We start from the raw sequence: 16684 nt of genomic DNA, 5'->3' as shown, positions 1-16684 counted from the left end.
GTATATGACATAAACCAATTTGTTATTATATAATTACATGTACGGGTCTCTAATTTAGTTCACGAATTGTAAACTGTAAACAATAATTCGGGCAATTGCATTATGTAATTTGATGATCAAATATATTTCTTTGTTCTCAATATTTGTAAATATACTCAGCGCGTGGCTTGACACCAATACTAAGTGCCACCGCTGAGAAAGTATAAACATTTAGAATCATTCTCAAGAATCAATTCAAGCCGTCAAGATGTAACTTCAAATAGAGTCTTCATCAGCCTTCAACTAAACGCGTACCAGTAACAAGTCAGTGTTCAAAAGTTCTCCCGGAGTAAAAATACCCTAGTGTCGGTTCTATAAATAAATTCCTTTATCGCTATTAGTGTTTCCATCTGAACAACGTTCTCCACTGAGCCCCAGAGGGATTATACATTATACAGCCAGTGCTCATTGTCGATCTTAAATAATTTTTAATCAATTTCAATTTTGAAAAACTTCTCTCACAGCACAGCTGGCATTGCTTATAGCAACTGTGAAAAATACTCGGAACATTATAAAAATATTGGGCAAAGTATCTTCCAGCTTGGATTTAACAATAAATTTAAATCATTCAAGTGAGTCTGCATTAATCAATTTATTCTCGTTGCCTGTAGCAGCAACGGAAGTGCGCAGTCGAAGTCTTTCCAGCTTGAAATCCCATAGGCGTAACCAGTGGGTGGTTTTGGGAGTTATAACCCCCCTTTAGATTTACTTTGAGCTCTATACGCTTAACACCATTATTATTCCATACCCTCCAGAGACCTTCAAGTAGATGTAACCCCTTCCCCTTAGGATCATCCTGGTTACACCTCTGTGAAATCCTGCTCGTCAATTTCGTCAGATGCGTAGTCTAGATTACATTCAGTGTTGATGTCGTGTCCAATAGTGTCCAATATAGCCGTCGTTAGATAAGCAAACTTATCCGTTAAATTCTGTAGCTGAAAACGCTCACGAATTTCTACAATAACTCTATCTATAATGAAGAAAAAAGCTTTCATCTCAACGCATTTTCACAAGACAGGTTAGCATCTCTAGTTCCGTCATCAAAAATATTTATGCTTTCATGTTTCGCCTCCGAGGTGTTACGGCAATTCTTAGTTCTTCACACATATTTTTTGCATAACCTACAGCGCCATTTGCCCATTCATCTCTTTTCTCTGTCAATATCATCTGCAAAGCATAAACTTTCTGAGCGCACAATCTTATGTCAAGTCCCCTTGTTTGTAAATGTTTTTGTGCATCATTCACTTCATGTAGCACCGGTTGCCACAGGCCCAAAAAACAAAGAAAGGAAAATGACTGTATCGAAACTAGTAAAGCACCTGCATCTGTCCTCTAGAGTCCTAGTGTTTAAGCTTTCACCTGCTTCTGTCAGTTTTTCCAAAGTGACGAGAATGTCTTTGTAATGATGCCATGTCACATTTACGGCATCGCCTCTTGCACTCCACCGCGTGTCCCTTTTTAAGCTTTTGCCTGTAGCTGCTATCAGAACTTCCCAAAGATGTGTCGATGAGGAAAAAAGCATAGCAACGGCCGAAAAAAGTTACTGAATCCACCTGAACTGAGGCAGCGTGTAAACAAACTAGATTTAACGAATGATTTGAGCAAGGTACGAATTCAGATTTAGGGTTTATTTCTTGAATTCTTTGCTGAACATTTTCAGCCATAACAGCATTATCATATGCTCGGCCTCTACAGTTGCTTATATCTAGGCCATCAGCTTGAGTCTTGTCCAAAATTATCTTTGAAATTCCTTCAGCAGTTTTGTCTTTAGTTTCAATGAAATCTATAAAAGATTCCATTACTTTTACTTCCTGATTTTTAATTACTACTTATCTTAATACCTGACTTATGTGATCTTTATGAGAAAGATCTGGAGTAATGTCGAATATAATTGAATAATACTTAGCCTTTTTTATTTGTCCAATGATATGTTGGCGAACATTATTTCCCAAAATGGTAATAAATTCGTTTTGTATTTGTGGTGACATATACATGTAAGTGATTGAAATTTTGCCACACATTTTAGACCTTACAAGATGTTCACGAAGTACAGGATTATATTTTGCAATTAAATTAACCAATTCTAAAAAGTTTCCTCTATTGGTAAATCTTGTTTGGCAAGGAATCTTATAATATCAAACATTCTGATAAGAATTTCCTGCCATTTCTTTATTTCTTTTACCACTACGTCTTGCTCTTTTTTGTCAATAGTCTGTCCTTTTTGAAGTCTGCTAGATCAGAGTTGTAGCTAACTAAACGCAAAAAAACATGATTTCATTTTTTTTATTTTTAGGGTACAATTGCAATTTAGACAATATTCCTCCACCTAAAATTTAAAATAAATTTCATTTTCGTTTTTGTCACGGTCAAAAATATAACCTAAGACCAAAATTAACCATTCACCACCCATGGCCAATATCTCGAAAAATTAGCGTTATATTGGGGATTTCTAGTGTCGACATTAAAAGTTGCACTATTTTTTTCTATAAAACATTTCGATCTAAAACTTACCAGAAAACTTCTTTGTACTCTCTATTTTAACATAAACGTGATAGGAAGCTAACTTTTAAACTTCGTCACACAACTTTTGCGATTAAGCTTTGCAACGCACCTTTTCCTTTGAAAAATTCATAACCTTTATCAGGATAAGAATAAAAGCTTGAAACAGGTACCGTTGTCTTCAGAAATGTTAGAGCTATATGCTGTAAAAATTTCAGAAAATAATATTAAAATGGAACAGAGTTGTAGCGAGGTAAACGCAAAAAACGTGATTTCATTTTTTTATTTTCAGGTTAAAATTGCGATTTTGACAATGTTCCCGCACATAAAATTCAAAATAAACTTCATTTTCGTAAGAATAAAATTAGCCATTCACCCCTCCGTGGTCGGTATCTCGAAAACTAAGCGCTTTTTTTAGGGTGTCCCGGTGTCCGCTCGTGTATACGTAGTACTTAGCAGTCTCACTTGTTGAAGATCGAACTATGAACAGGTCAGTACCTACCTAGTCTCAGTTGAAGATCGAACTCTGAACAGGTCAGTACCTACCTGAACTTTACGAAAGCTTGTCGAGCTTGCTCAATGCGGCATTTTACTTCCCTGTCTGATGTCCAATCTTCAAAAAGCCACGTTACCAAGTATTTAAATTTGCTCACTCTTTCAATGGACTTTTGTGTTCAGTGTTATAGTGGAGTTTTTAAGTGAATCCAAGTTTCTGGGGATGATCATGAATTTGGTCTTTTTTCTTCAAAACCTATGTTAACATATCTTCTAGAGTCACCATTAAATATTTGGACTTGTATATGAGACGAAATATTGACTCGCAGAAAGTATTTTTTGTGATATCTATGATGCGAACGGTGTCACACATAGTTTTCATTTTATTTATTTAAATAAACCTACCTTTTACACTGCCACATTCACCATCAGAATGAGCAAGTTTGTGAAAAGCAACGGGTGATATCCCTATTGGTATGGATACAGGTTTTCCTAAAACATTTGTGGACAAATTCCTGACATCTACTTTTTTCATATATCTTGGTCTAATTCGGTATCTGGAAGAAAATATTATACGATAATTTCCACAAATAATGACAAAATGCAGAGGGGGTCAGTTAATACAACAAGTGATGGAGTTTAAACATCTAGGCATCACACTATCTAGTCCACGGAAAGCTTAAAACAGAAGTGAAGGATCAAGTAAATAGAGTAAACAGAGGCGCAGGGACGCAGGGTGCCTGAATTAAATGGAGAAATAAAAATATCTGGAAAGAAATGAAAGGCAGAAAAACAGTCATCAGACCAATAGTGACATACGCGGGATACGACCTGGTACATAGAGAATAAAAAGAATGCTAAAAACAGCAGATATGAAAATCCTTAAAAATAGATGGTAAGACACTATCGGACAGAGCTAGGAGTACAGATATACAGCGGAATAGTCCAGAGAAATAAGATTTTTCTCGTGACACATCCCCCTCCAGGCCGAAACCATTTTTTTGAGTAGTACGGACATCTATATTAATAACCTATATGTTTCCTGCAGCCGATTTTAATGATATACATAGTTATAAACAAATAAAGATCAAAAATCGCTCAATTTTCGCTTTTTTCGTCTATTACTAAAAAGTGAAGCATTTTAAACAAATTTGAGAGTAATAAACTGATAAATCATATAAAAAGCTTCAATATGGCGTTCGCTGCATATCTCTATCCTTGTTTATTGTAAATCCTTGTATCCTTGTTTTATGTAAAAATTAAGCTCAAACTTTCTTATTACACAGAATGCTGACACTTCTCGTGCTTAAATCATATTCTAAATTTCAAAGCAATTGGTCAAATAGTTTAAAAGTTATTTAATTTGTTTATCCCAAATTAATTTTTTTTGCAACACTATAAGTCAGAAAACGATGAGGTTATAGGAATACTTCGGACAGTTTATGAAAGAAGAAGATTTATGCTATTAAATTAATTAAAAAAAGATGACAAAAAATAATTTTAAATAGTGTAAAATTATTTTGCAAGAACATGTCAATTTTTTACTTATAAACAATTAGAATAACTTTTTAACCGTTACCCGTAGGAAAATTATTTTCCCACATTTAGAAAGACTGAATTTTTATACACATTTAGAAATAAAAACAATTGTTCTACGACAATTAGGGACGAAGTTAGCCCCCTTCTTTTTTTTAAATCACAGCAGCTTTGTTTATAACAATTGAGAAATAAAATTAGCCGCATTTGAAAGAACATACTTCAAAGTTTTAAAGTACCAAGCACACAAAAGATTTTCTTTCAAGGAATTCGTCCACAAAGCTTAAAAATATGGCCCTTAAAATCGGCCGGCGTTGAAACTTGGGTTAGCGATGAGAGGGGAGAATAACTGTATCTCTGGTTCTCGATTATTTATTTCGTTGCTTCTTTTTTTAATTTGTATGTACGTTTCACGTACATTATGAATATGCATTATTTAAATAAACTAATTGTTATATACACCATCAAATTTGTTTAAACAATTTTTTTTCAATTTTTTAAATAATATTTGATGTAACTTTTATTGTAAAACGTACATATTAGTTATACAGGGCGTAACAAAAATACAGGTCATAAATTAAATCACATATTCTGGGACCAAAAATAGATCGATTGGACCTAACTTACCTTTATACAAATGTGCACATAAAAAAAGTTATAGCCCTTTGAAGTTACAAAATGAAAATCGATTTTTTCGAATATATCGAAAACTATTAGAGATTTTTTATTGAAAATCGACATGTATCATTCTTATGACAGGAACATCTTAAAGAAAAATTATAGTGAAATTTGTGCATCCCATATAAATTTTATGGGAGTTTTGTTCCCTTAAACCCCTCAAACTTTTGTTTACGTTCCAATTAAATTATTATTGTGGTACCATTAGTTAAACTCACTGTTTTTAAAACTTTTTTGCCTCTTAGTATTTTTTCGATAAGGCAGTTTTTATCGAGTTGCGGCTTCTTTTTTAATATGTTTACATAAAAATTTTATGGGGGTTTTGTTGCTTTACACCCCCCAAATGTTTGTGTACGTTCCAATTAAACTATTACTGCGGTACCATTAGTTAAACACAATGTTTCTAAAACTTTTTTGTCTCTTAGCATTTTTTCGATAAGGCACCTGTTATCAAGATGTGACTTCTTTTTTAATTTGGTTCAAAATATGCCTAAAAATGTAAATTATAAATAAATTTTCATACGATTACAAAGTCTCCATAATGGTACTTAACCATATACGAGTACATACAAATATGTGGTGGATTTGACTAATATTCAAAATATCTCAATAAAAACTGACTTTTCGAAAAAGTAGTGAGAGACAAAAAAGTTTTAAAAACATTGTGTTTAACTAATGGTACCACAATAATAATTTATTTGAAACGTAGACAAAAGTTTGGGTGGTATAAAGGAACAAAACCCCCATAAAATTTTTATGGGGTGTCAAAATTTTACTATAATTTTTTTGTAAGACGCTCCTGCCATAAAAATACCATATGTCTATTTTCAATAAAAAAATCTCTAGGAATTTTCGATATATTGGACAAAATCGATTTTCATTTTGTAACTTCAAAGGGCTGTAACTTTTTTTATGTGCATATTTATACTAAGGTAAATTAGGTTCTATCGAACTATTTTTGGTCCCAGAATATGCGATTAAATTTATGACCTGTATTTTTGTTACACCCTGTAATTATTATATACTAATCCTATTCAATTATTCCTAAATCTAACATTGGCTTATAATATTGAATAAAGGAGATTTATCTAGGAATACCTGTATTTTTATGAAAAACGTAACAATTAATCATTTACCTATTTATTATAATTTATTGTAAAGGCAAGTGCATATGATCCACTCCGATGATTAATAGCAAAGTCATCATAAAAATATAGTAAATTAATTTCCAAAATATGTTTACACAATTTACATAGTTAATTAAATAACCACTACACAAAGAGTACATACAGATTAAAAAAAGAAACTCCAAAATAGATAATAGAGAAAGACAGAGGTTTTGGTTATCGAAGTCCATAAACTATTTATATTTCTGTACTAACAAGTACTCGGTGCAACCAGTTTTGCAAGAGCAGATAGTTTATTTTAATAAAATATTATTTTAATATCAATTAATAAAATATCTGATATAAAGAAGATCTGTTCATCGGATCGGTACTAAGGGTTCTTAGCTTAATTTTCAACCCCAATCAATTACGTTTATCTCTTGTTTGGTGGTTCTGTAACTTGTTTTTCATTCATCTAATAGAATTTTTACCAAAAAAATAAAACCTAGTTCATTTGAGATTTTCTGATTTCCATAGACCAATACTATTTTTAGAAACAATTGAATGGGATAATTTGTTTTTTCATACTTTAAATTATTACTAAGTTTAATAAAAAACTATGTATTATTATATTATTCATAAATATTTATGTTTTGTGATTAAAATTACTTCAAATTTATTAAAAAATATTGAAAAAAATTGTTTAAATAAATTTGATGGTGTATATAACAATTAATTTATTTAAATAATACATACTCGTACTGTACGCAAAAACTACATATAAATTAAAGAAAGAAACGTCGAAATCCATAGGCGAGAACAAGAGATACAGCTAACAGTTCCTTCCCCCTTCTCGTCGATCTCCCAAATTTCAAGGCCGGCCGATTTTAAGGGTCACATTTTGAAGCTTTGTGGACGATTTGTTTAAAAGTATATATTTTTTATATTTGGTAAATTAAAACTGAAGTATGTTCTTTCAAATGTAACTGATTTGATTTCGTAATTGTTATAAAGAAAGCTGCTGTGAATTAAAAAAAAGGGGAGGGGGCAACTTCGTCCCTAATTGTCCTAGAACAATTTTTTCTTTTCTAAATTTGTATAAAAATTCAGTCTTTCTAAATATGAAAAAATAATTTTTCTATGGGTAATGGTTAAAAAGTGATTCTAATTGTTTATAAGCAAAAAATCGACATGTTCTTGCAAAATAATTTTGCGATACTTAGAATTATTTTTTGTCATTTTCTTTTAATTAAATTATTAGTATAAATCTTCTTATTTCATAAACTATCCAAAGTATTAATGTAACTTCATCATTTTCTGACTTATAGTGTTGCAAAAAAAATTAATTTGGGATAAACAAATTAAATAACTTTTAAACTATTTGACCAATTATTATTAAATTTAGTGTATAATTTAAGCACCAAAAGTCCCAGCATTCCATGTAATAAAAAGGTTCTAAGTTCATTTTTACATAAGTTATGAATGTTTTATAAAAACTCGAAATTTATGAATTATTTTGCAATTTTCTAAGCAACCAATAAGGATAGACATATTCAGCGGACGCCATATTGAAGGTTTTTTTATGAATTATGAGTTTCTTACTTCCAAATTTGTTTAAAATGCTTAACCTTTTGGCAATAGACGAAAAAAGCTAAAATTTAGCTTTTTTTGATCTTCATTTGTTTATAACTATGTATATCATCAAAATCGGCTGCAGGAAACATATCGGTTATTATTATAGATGTCCACACTACTTAAAAAAAATTGGTTTCGGCCTGGAGGGGGTTGTGTCACCAACATGATATTTTTTTCCTTATTTCTCTGAACTAGAAATGCAACGTGGAAAACCACAAGAACTGGGTAAAAAAGAGAAGAGTAGATTAAAACGATCATGCCGAATGAGAACAAATAGAGTAGTAAAGACAGTGAGAATATCAGAGAATAACGAAGAAGAAGCGAATAGTAGCAGGCAACAAAACATACTGGAGATATCATAGGCTAATGAAAGACCAGAACTTATTCAGAAATACCAAACTGATCAAATACAGAGTTGCGATGAGACCAGTAGTTACATACGCAGCTGAGATAATGTGCCTCATAGATTAAGATGAAGAACAATTCAGAATATTCGAAAAAATATCCTCTAAAGAATTATGGGTCTTACAAAAATTGAGGGGTGTTAAGGGATAGTGATACGCAAGATATAGCCTCTCCTGTTCAAATGTCAACCTCACCTGCTCGTATGATCTAGATCATGGTCATCTGGTACATCCTGCTAGATAACTAACGAGGCTCTGACGTCCGAGTGTTTGCCGGGATAGGCAATTCAAGATTTACTGGCTAACGGCTTCGGGCGGACGAGCTGGTAAATGGAAGGGCACTCTGTTGTCCTGAGACTGAGAAACTGGTCTCAAAGGCGAAAGAACCAAGAAAGTGGTCAACGGAATCAGAATGCAATGAGAAACCACTGCATTAAAGGTCCCTGATGACATCTCTAGTAAAGCTATCATGGCAAATCCAACTAAACCAAATGACGACGGTAAACTTATATATAGGATGGGAATAATCGTGTCTCCCCAATTACGTCAATATATTACAAATGTTATACCTATTTCTGAATAATAACCAACTGAATACTAGCCCACGTCAAATTAAATATATTACAAGTGTATGCCACAACGAGCGATAAACCAGAAGAAGAGCTAGAGCAATTCCATGAGTTGTTGACAAAGTCACTTAAACGACTTAAAAAAAAAGAAGATATAACTATTATTATGGGTGACTTCAATGCGAAAATTGGTAAAGGGAGAAGCGGTGAATTCATAGGTGATTTTGGTCTAGGACAGAGAAATGAAAGGGGAGACAGATTAAAACTGTTTGTAGAGGAAGAAGAATTTGCAATACTAAATATATTCTTCAAACTACCACCAAGACGCCTGTATACCTGGATCTCCCCGCAAGATTAACCAGGAAACGTAATACGGAATCAAGTTGACTACATAATGGTGAACAATAGATTCCGTAATGGATGCCTATCAGTTAAGGGTTACCGCGGTGCTGACGTATCATCAGATCATGTTCCTGTTGTTGGTAAATTTAGGTTTAGATTCAAGAAGGTTGCAAAAAGAATAGCAACAAAAAGTGCGATACGAGAATACTAAAAGATAAGAAAACAAAAGAGACAGTCACACAGATTCTTTCAGAGAAGCTACGTAATATGGAGCAAACATATAATGCCGAAGAATCACTCCAAAATATATGTGAAACCTTCAACAACATCAGAGAAGAACATCTAAGAGAAGAGAAAAAGATGAGAAAAAGTTGGATAAATGACAATATACTACAACTTATGGAAGAAAGAAGAAAATCAAAGAACAACAAAATAATGTATAACATATAACACGATTCAGAGACAAATAAGAACTGAAATACGAAAGGCCAAAGAAAATTGGTTAAAATCACAGTGTGAAGAGATATTCGTTAGAACAAAAACACGATACCTTTAACATGCATAAAAAGGTGAAACAAGCAGCTGGTCTTCAGAAATCCAACGCAGCTAGCAAATTGCGAGACCAACAGGGGAATATCATCACAGACAGAAATAAAGAAATCTGCATATAAACAAAATACATACAGGAACTCTTTGATGATACTAGATCCGAACAACCTCCATCCTACATATGTGAGGACCACTTACCAATCACATCAGATGAAGTGGAAAGAGCAATATCACAACTAAAAGATGGCAAAGCTCCTGGACCTGACAATGCATATGCTGAACACATAAAACTATTTAACACCGACGGTACTCAACGCCTAACCAAAATATTTATCGACATATATTTAAGCGGAGTAATACCAAGAACATGGATGAAGTCGACATTTATTGCTTTACCAGAGAAAACAAAATCCGTATCCTGCAGTGATTTCCGAACCATCAGCCTAATGAGCCATATTTTAAAATTATTTCTAAAAATTATACATCAAAGGATATATAGTAGAGTTGCACAAGTTTGACTTGAATGTTTGAACTTGACTTGAGTTTGACTTAATTTCAAGTCAAACTCAAGTCAATCCTTCTGACAAATAATTCAAGTCAAGCCAAACTGATCAATCGTACAGGTTTGAAAATTCAAACTGTTTGTCAAACTAGTTTGAAAGAGTTTGAAAAATAATTTATTTAGTAGATATACTTTTTTGTCGAGATTGACATGTTAGTTGCCAATTAAGATAAGAAAATTAATAATACAATGGGTGCCACATAAAAGTATCTTGATACAGGAAGCGATTATAATCAAAATAGAATAATTTTTTTGAAAATGATTCCTGTATGCTTAGAATTGTTTGCTGGCAAGTTTCGTTTTATCCATATAACTTTTTTTTATATTTGAGTGTTACTAGATTAAAACAAAGAATTCGTTGGATAGTTTTTTATCATACCAAGTGTAATTGAATCTACTTTGGAAGGTTTCAAGTATTACGTAACGCAAGTTGGGGAGGGGGGCATGTAAAACGTTACGGCGCGTTATACGGTGAGGGGAGGGGGTTCGAACAGCGCGTTACGTAACATTGTTTTTTAACTTAAATAAAAAAAACTTCGGAACAATCTCCCAACTTTTCAACTTTCGTTTATATTTTATATAGAACCCCTGGATTGTATTATATTGCCCCCTCACGCTCCGCTCATGTTACACTAGGACAATAGTATTCAAGTGAAAAAATCTTAAAATTTGTATTAACCAGATCAAGCACAGTAACACGTGTTTGCAATAAATATAGCTGGACCTTTCTTCACAACAAAAGATAAAAAGATACAGATGGGATAAAGAGGTTGTAAGAGCTTCAAAAATTGCGATTCTTAATACTTGAACATGAAGGAATTTTAATGACATTTTAACAAAAATTTATGAAGGAACAACAAAATATTAAATTTTTTGGATAGAGTTGGTTTAATGATATTTTTGCGACTTTGCAATGTCATCTTAAAGAATTAATTCACTATTTGTCATTTTATAACGCTGTTCTTTATTTTTACATAATACAAGTATGCAGATTTTTTTCCCTTAATTTTTGCACTGGGAATACCTTCAAAATCAAACTCAATTTGATCTGGTACTTATTCTGAGACGAAAAATATTCAGCTTCAGATATTATTTCACAAAGCACACACTTCAAAACGAACGTAATAAACAAGCCAAGCATATATTTCTTAATAATATGAACTACAAACTAATTTGCGGAGTAGCAGATTCAGACCTATCCAAATAAATCAAAACAAAAGTCGGTACGCTCTCAAACTTCAAACTGTTTGAAGAACTTTGATTTGAAGTCAAACCTAAAGATATTGAAATCAAGTCAAGTCAAACTTTTTTACAAAAAAGTGTTTGGTTTTCAAGTCAAGTCAAGTTTGTTGAATAAAATCAAACTAGTTTGACTTGATGCATCTCTAATATATAGACTGTGCGAAGAAAAAATCAGCCGAACACAGTTTGGTTTTCGAAATGCAGTGGGTACAAGAGAGGCTCCATTTAATATACAAGTGCTATTTCAACGATGTAGAGACGTAAATTGCGATATTTATGCATGTTTCATTGATTACCATAAAGCGTTAGATACAGTAAAGCACGACAAGCTGATGGAGATATTAACCAATATTGGAATAAACACCTGTGATTTAAGGATTATCAGCAATCTGTACTGGAATCAAACATCATCTATCCGGACAGAGGCAGGAGAATCCGACGATATCAAAATCAAACGTGGGGTCCGTCAAGGATGTATACTATCACCACTGCTGTTTAACATCTACTCTTTCAAGAAAGCAGTGGATGATATTGAAGCCGGAATTCGAATTACCGGAGAATGTAGCAATAACATAAGATAAGCAGACGACACGGTAGTATTCGCTCACAGTTTTGAAGCCCTGTAGGAGTTAATGAACAGAATCGCAGAACAGAAGTCAGTCAGAGATACGGACTTTCACTAAAGACTAAGAAAACAAAATGTATGATGATCTCTAAGAATGAACAGCAAATTGGACGAATCAGTGTGAATGGTCAACAAATAGAAAGAGTAAAAACATACACTATGGTCCATTAATGAATACAGCACTTGAAGAAAAAGATTAACGTTAAATTGACAAATGTATTGGGTTTTTAGTGCAACAATTGGTTAAAATAGACAATATAAATACCTGGAAAAGCTTGTCCTGTTCCACTTCAAACTAAGCTCTCTTCCTGCTCCACTTTGAAAAAATTCGTAAATAATTTTAGGAAGCTTTTCTTGAGCATATTTTTCATAATCATCAATACACACTAGTGACATTTTAAGAACTTAACTTACGAATTTGTCTGCTAGCTTCCTAAATATTTACTAACATTTTTGATTTCTTCATACACGTAATTTATAAAATCAATTTCAAAATTAGCAACTAAATTTTTGTTTGTGTAGGTAAATTATATGTGCTTAGATTGATTAAATAAACCAAAAATTTTTAAATAAATTTCTTAATGTCTATTCTATTTGATTAATGTAAAATGTTTGGATAAATAGTTAGCACCTTTTAGTACTAAAATAGAATCTTAATTTATTAATTTGAAGTTTAAACTTACACTTGGTAACTATTTTCAAAATACAAATATATGTATTTTGGAAAAATGAAAAAAATTATTTAATTTTTTGCTACTTTGTTCATCATCAACCTGTGCGTGTCCACTGCTGCATATAGGTCTCCCTCAGCTCTTGGAATATACATATAAAAAAATCTACAACTTTTATATTTATACTTTTCTACATTTTCTATATCTTTTAATGTTTCTTTAATATAATTTTTCATTTCTCTTAAAATTGGTTGGTTCTTTTTATTTGTCCCTGGAATTGCTCTTTTGTTCATCATTTAGCAGCCTCAATCGGTTTTTTTTGTTGTTTGTTTTTACATTCATCGTCAAATCGTATTTTATCATTTTTTCTTCTATTCTTATTAGTTTTCTGTATTTTCCTGTTTTTTTTTTATCTTTTCGTAACATTTGTCGACATTTTTGTTTCTATTTTAGTTCTCTAAATTTTCTTCATAGCTCCATAAATGTTTCCTTAATCTAATCTTTCATTTCTCTTAAAATTAGCTGGTTCTTTTTCTTTGTCCCTGGAATTGTTCTCATGCCTATTTGTTCATCATTTAACATCCTCAATCGATTTTATATTTTTTTAAACGCTTTTATTTAGTTCAATAGTTTGCGTCAGACGTTAATTTGAGTGCCTTTTCTCCAATGCAAATGAATGAAAATTTGCACATATGCATTCGCGGAAACAATACACGAATAATCAATAAAAAAAATTTTTTATGTTTATTAATTGTTTAAATAAAAAAAAAGAATGTGTGTGTACTTTGTACGCACGTAAGAAGTTATACTTCTACTACATATTATGTGATTTTTAAGACAATACCAAAAATTTAAAAAAATAAAGAATAAAACGCACACAAACACATTGAAAAATGCCACAAAGAAAAAATGATTTCTGAACGATAATAATTGTTGGCAAAAATTTTAAATACGCATTTTCTGAAAAAAAAATTATATAACAAATATACTTACAATCATAAAATGCATAAAAAAATAAAAACTTGCATCGGGAATCGAACCCGTGAATTTCGGGACGCTTTGATTCGTAATCGAAGCCTAGACTCACTCGTCCAATTCCACATTATTTGTCATGTGGAAAATAGGGTAACTGAACGTTTTACTGTTTGACAGTTGTTTTGAATATAATTAAATTATGTAGTTTAAATTCTGTGGAAGAAAATATTAAAATATAACAAAACAGTAAGCAAACAATATATTAGATGAAGATTGGTAGAACTTTTGTTGGTAATCAAATTAAGTATGTAAATCGAAGCATTACATACCTACTAGATAAATAAATCTACACCAAAAAATCATAATTTAAAAATAAAAATCGGACCTAATTTGGGATTTCTCTCTAAAATCCCCATTCTTGAGAAAATAAATGTACAGTAGAGCGTCGATTATCCGAACGTCGATCAACCGAACGACCGCTTATTCGAACTATCGACTCCCGCGTCCCGCACTCGAATACCGAGCAAGCGTTAGTAATTGACGCTTAAAATATCTTCAATTTTCTTCAATATTGTATCCAAAAATAATTATGTTGTTGCAAAGACCGCACTTTTTTGTTTAGTTGCTAGTTGTCATTATCAAGATATAAATAAATATGTAGGTATATAAATATGGATTTTATTTACTTGTGGATAAATATGTATGACTATAAATATGTATCAATAAATTGTAGTTCGATTATCCGAACAAATCGGTTTTCCGAACACCTATGTCCCCCAATTAGTTCGGATAATCGACGCTCTACTGTATTTCAACCCAATCCAAATGTATAATTACAATATGATTATAATAAAAACTACTTACCAAATTAGAATGAGTTTTCCTTGTCCAAAATAGTCCAAAAGTCCAAAAATATAGGTGTATGAAAACTATTTAAAAAGGCAGTATAACTATTAACTAACTTTTGTTTGTTGTTTCTTTTCACACAAATTTTAAAACGCAACAACCATAAATAATCTAACTACAGCTGTGCCCAACGAACTGTCAACACTGATGGAATCGCCATAAAACGAAGTTAATGGCGTCAGGATGAGATAGAAGATAATCAGGTAAAGGAGGGAAGATAATCGCTATCTTTCGTAAGCAAACAAATTGACAGTTACCAAATTTTACCTGACAAATTCTCTGTCTCTCTCATGTCTCTCTAGAAGTGCTAGAACCTCTCTCTTGTATGTTGGCGCCTATCTCGATTCACTGTTGGAATGGGACGGGGCCATTCCATCAGTGTTGACAGTTCATTGGCTGTGCCACAGCCGCCATATTGAATAATTTTTGACATGTCATTTGAACATCCAATCAGAACAAAGTTATAATGCGCATGCGCCGGGATCATAGGTTTTAACATATAAAAATTCACCCTCATATCGCCGGTAAAGAAGTATAACTTCAAAAACGATTTTAATGGAAAACGCTTAAATTCTCTTGTTTTTTTACAATGTAAAAACTTGAAACTTTTACGGATTGTAGCTAATGATGTGAATTATAGACAATTTCACTTTTTGCGTTAATTGTTTACGTTATGCTTCATAAATAAACAATAAAGTTTCAAATTTTTTGCCGATTCCGACTACTTTTCATGTTAGTAAGTACATCATATTATGTTTTATACATATTTTAAGAAACATGACGATATATTTTAATGTTTGAAAAGTGTAAGACTAAAAAGTAAAAAATAAAAAAACATGAAAAAAATTTTTTTAAGAAACGCCTTTCTTTAGTTACGAGTGACTAAAATTAAAAATATTTAAAAAAAATCAACTAAAAAGCAAAAAATAAAAAAAATTGAAAAAATCTAACACATTCGTTAAAGAAAAGCGTGGGGCGAAAACCGTTTATTCGATGAAGATGCCCCACGCTTTTCTTTGACGAATGTGTTAGGTTTTTTCAATTTTTTTTATTTTTTGCTTTTTACTTGATTTTTTTAAAAGTATTTTTAATTTTAGTCACTCGTAACTAAAGAAGAGCGTTTCTTAAAAATTTTTTTTCGTATTTTTTTATTTGTAGTTTGTTTTTACATTCTATGTCAAATCGTATTTTATCATTTTTTTTCTATTCTTTTGATTAGTTTTCTTTATTTTCCTAATGTTTTTACCTTTCTATATCATTTGCAGTTTAGTTCTCTAAATTTTCTTCATAGTTATTTTTTTATAATCTACCTGCTTTGCTTATTTTTATTTGTCTTCTTTATTGTTCGTTTATAGCCCTCTTAGAGCTCCTGAGCCCGAGAGTCTCGAATATTGTTACATTTATTACCCTTTTTGTCAGAAAGATACTCCACTGAATCTCCTTTCTTTTTATTGAAGGACAATGTCTAGAGTTTTTAAACTGTACAAAGTTCCTCTTCTACTCTTTATTTAGTTTCTTGTATTGATACTATTTCACAATTTTGTTTCGTAAATTCGTTCACCAACTATTTGTTTTCCTTACTCATGTGAAAATTTTTTTTATTGAAGTGAAAACTTCTTTAGGGACCTTGTGCGATTTTTGGATAGGGGAAAAGCATTGAATTCGCGACCGTCATCGCTTATGCTATATATTATGTGTATGTATATATGAATTGTCTAGAGTCTAGAGGTATTTAAATTTAAAATAAATGTAAAACCTATTTTAGGATGAGGAAAAGGATTGATTTCGCGACCGTCATTGCTTCGGCGAAATAAATTTAGTACATATATAGGTATATTATGTGTATGCATT

At 31.8% G+C, this 16684-nt stretch overlaps 1 protein-coding gene across 2 annotated transcripts in view; it reads right to left on the bottom strand.

Annotated features, from left to right (window-relative positions):
- Nucleotides 1-12757, bottom strand: part of LOC126879106 (2-Hydroxyacid oxidase 1-like) — a 36286-nt gene extending 23529 nt beyond the window's left edge. Inside the window, exons 1-2 of one of the 2 annotated variants that reach the window (XM_050642051.1) lie at nucleotides 12547-12757; nucleotides 3439-3590 (exon numbers count right to left, since the gene is read on the bottom strand). In XM_050642051.1, coding sequence (XP_050498008.1) covers nucleotides 3439-3590; nucleotides 12547-12677 — 283 coding nt within the window. In that variant the 5' untranslated portion in view covers nucleotides 12678-12757. The remainder of the gene's footprint in view (nucleotides 1-3438; nucleotides 3591-12546) is intronic. The other variant, XM_050642050.1, reaches the window with a different exon arrangement.
- Between the last annotated feature and the right edge of the window lie 3927 nt (nucleotides 12758-16684).

This window comes from Diabrotica virgifera, chromosome 1, assembly GCF_917563875.1.
Source record: "Diabrotica virgifera virgifera chromosome 1, PGI_DIABVI_V3a".
Lineage (NCBI taxonomy): Eukaryota > Metazoa > Arthropoda > Insecta > Coleoptera > Chrysomelidae > Diabrotica > Diabrotica virgifera.
This window is presented reverse-complemented; position numbering and strand designations above follow the sequence as displayed.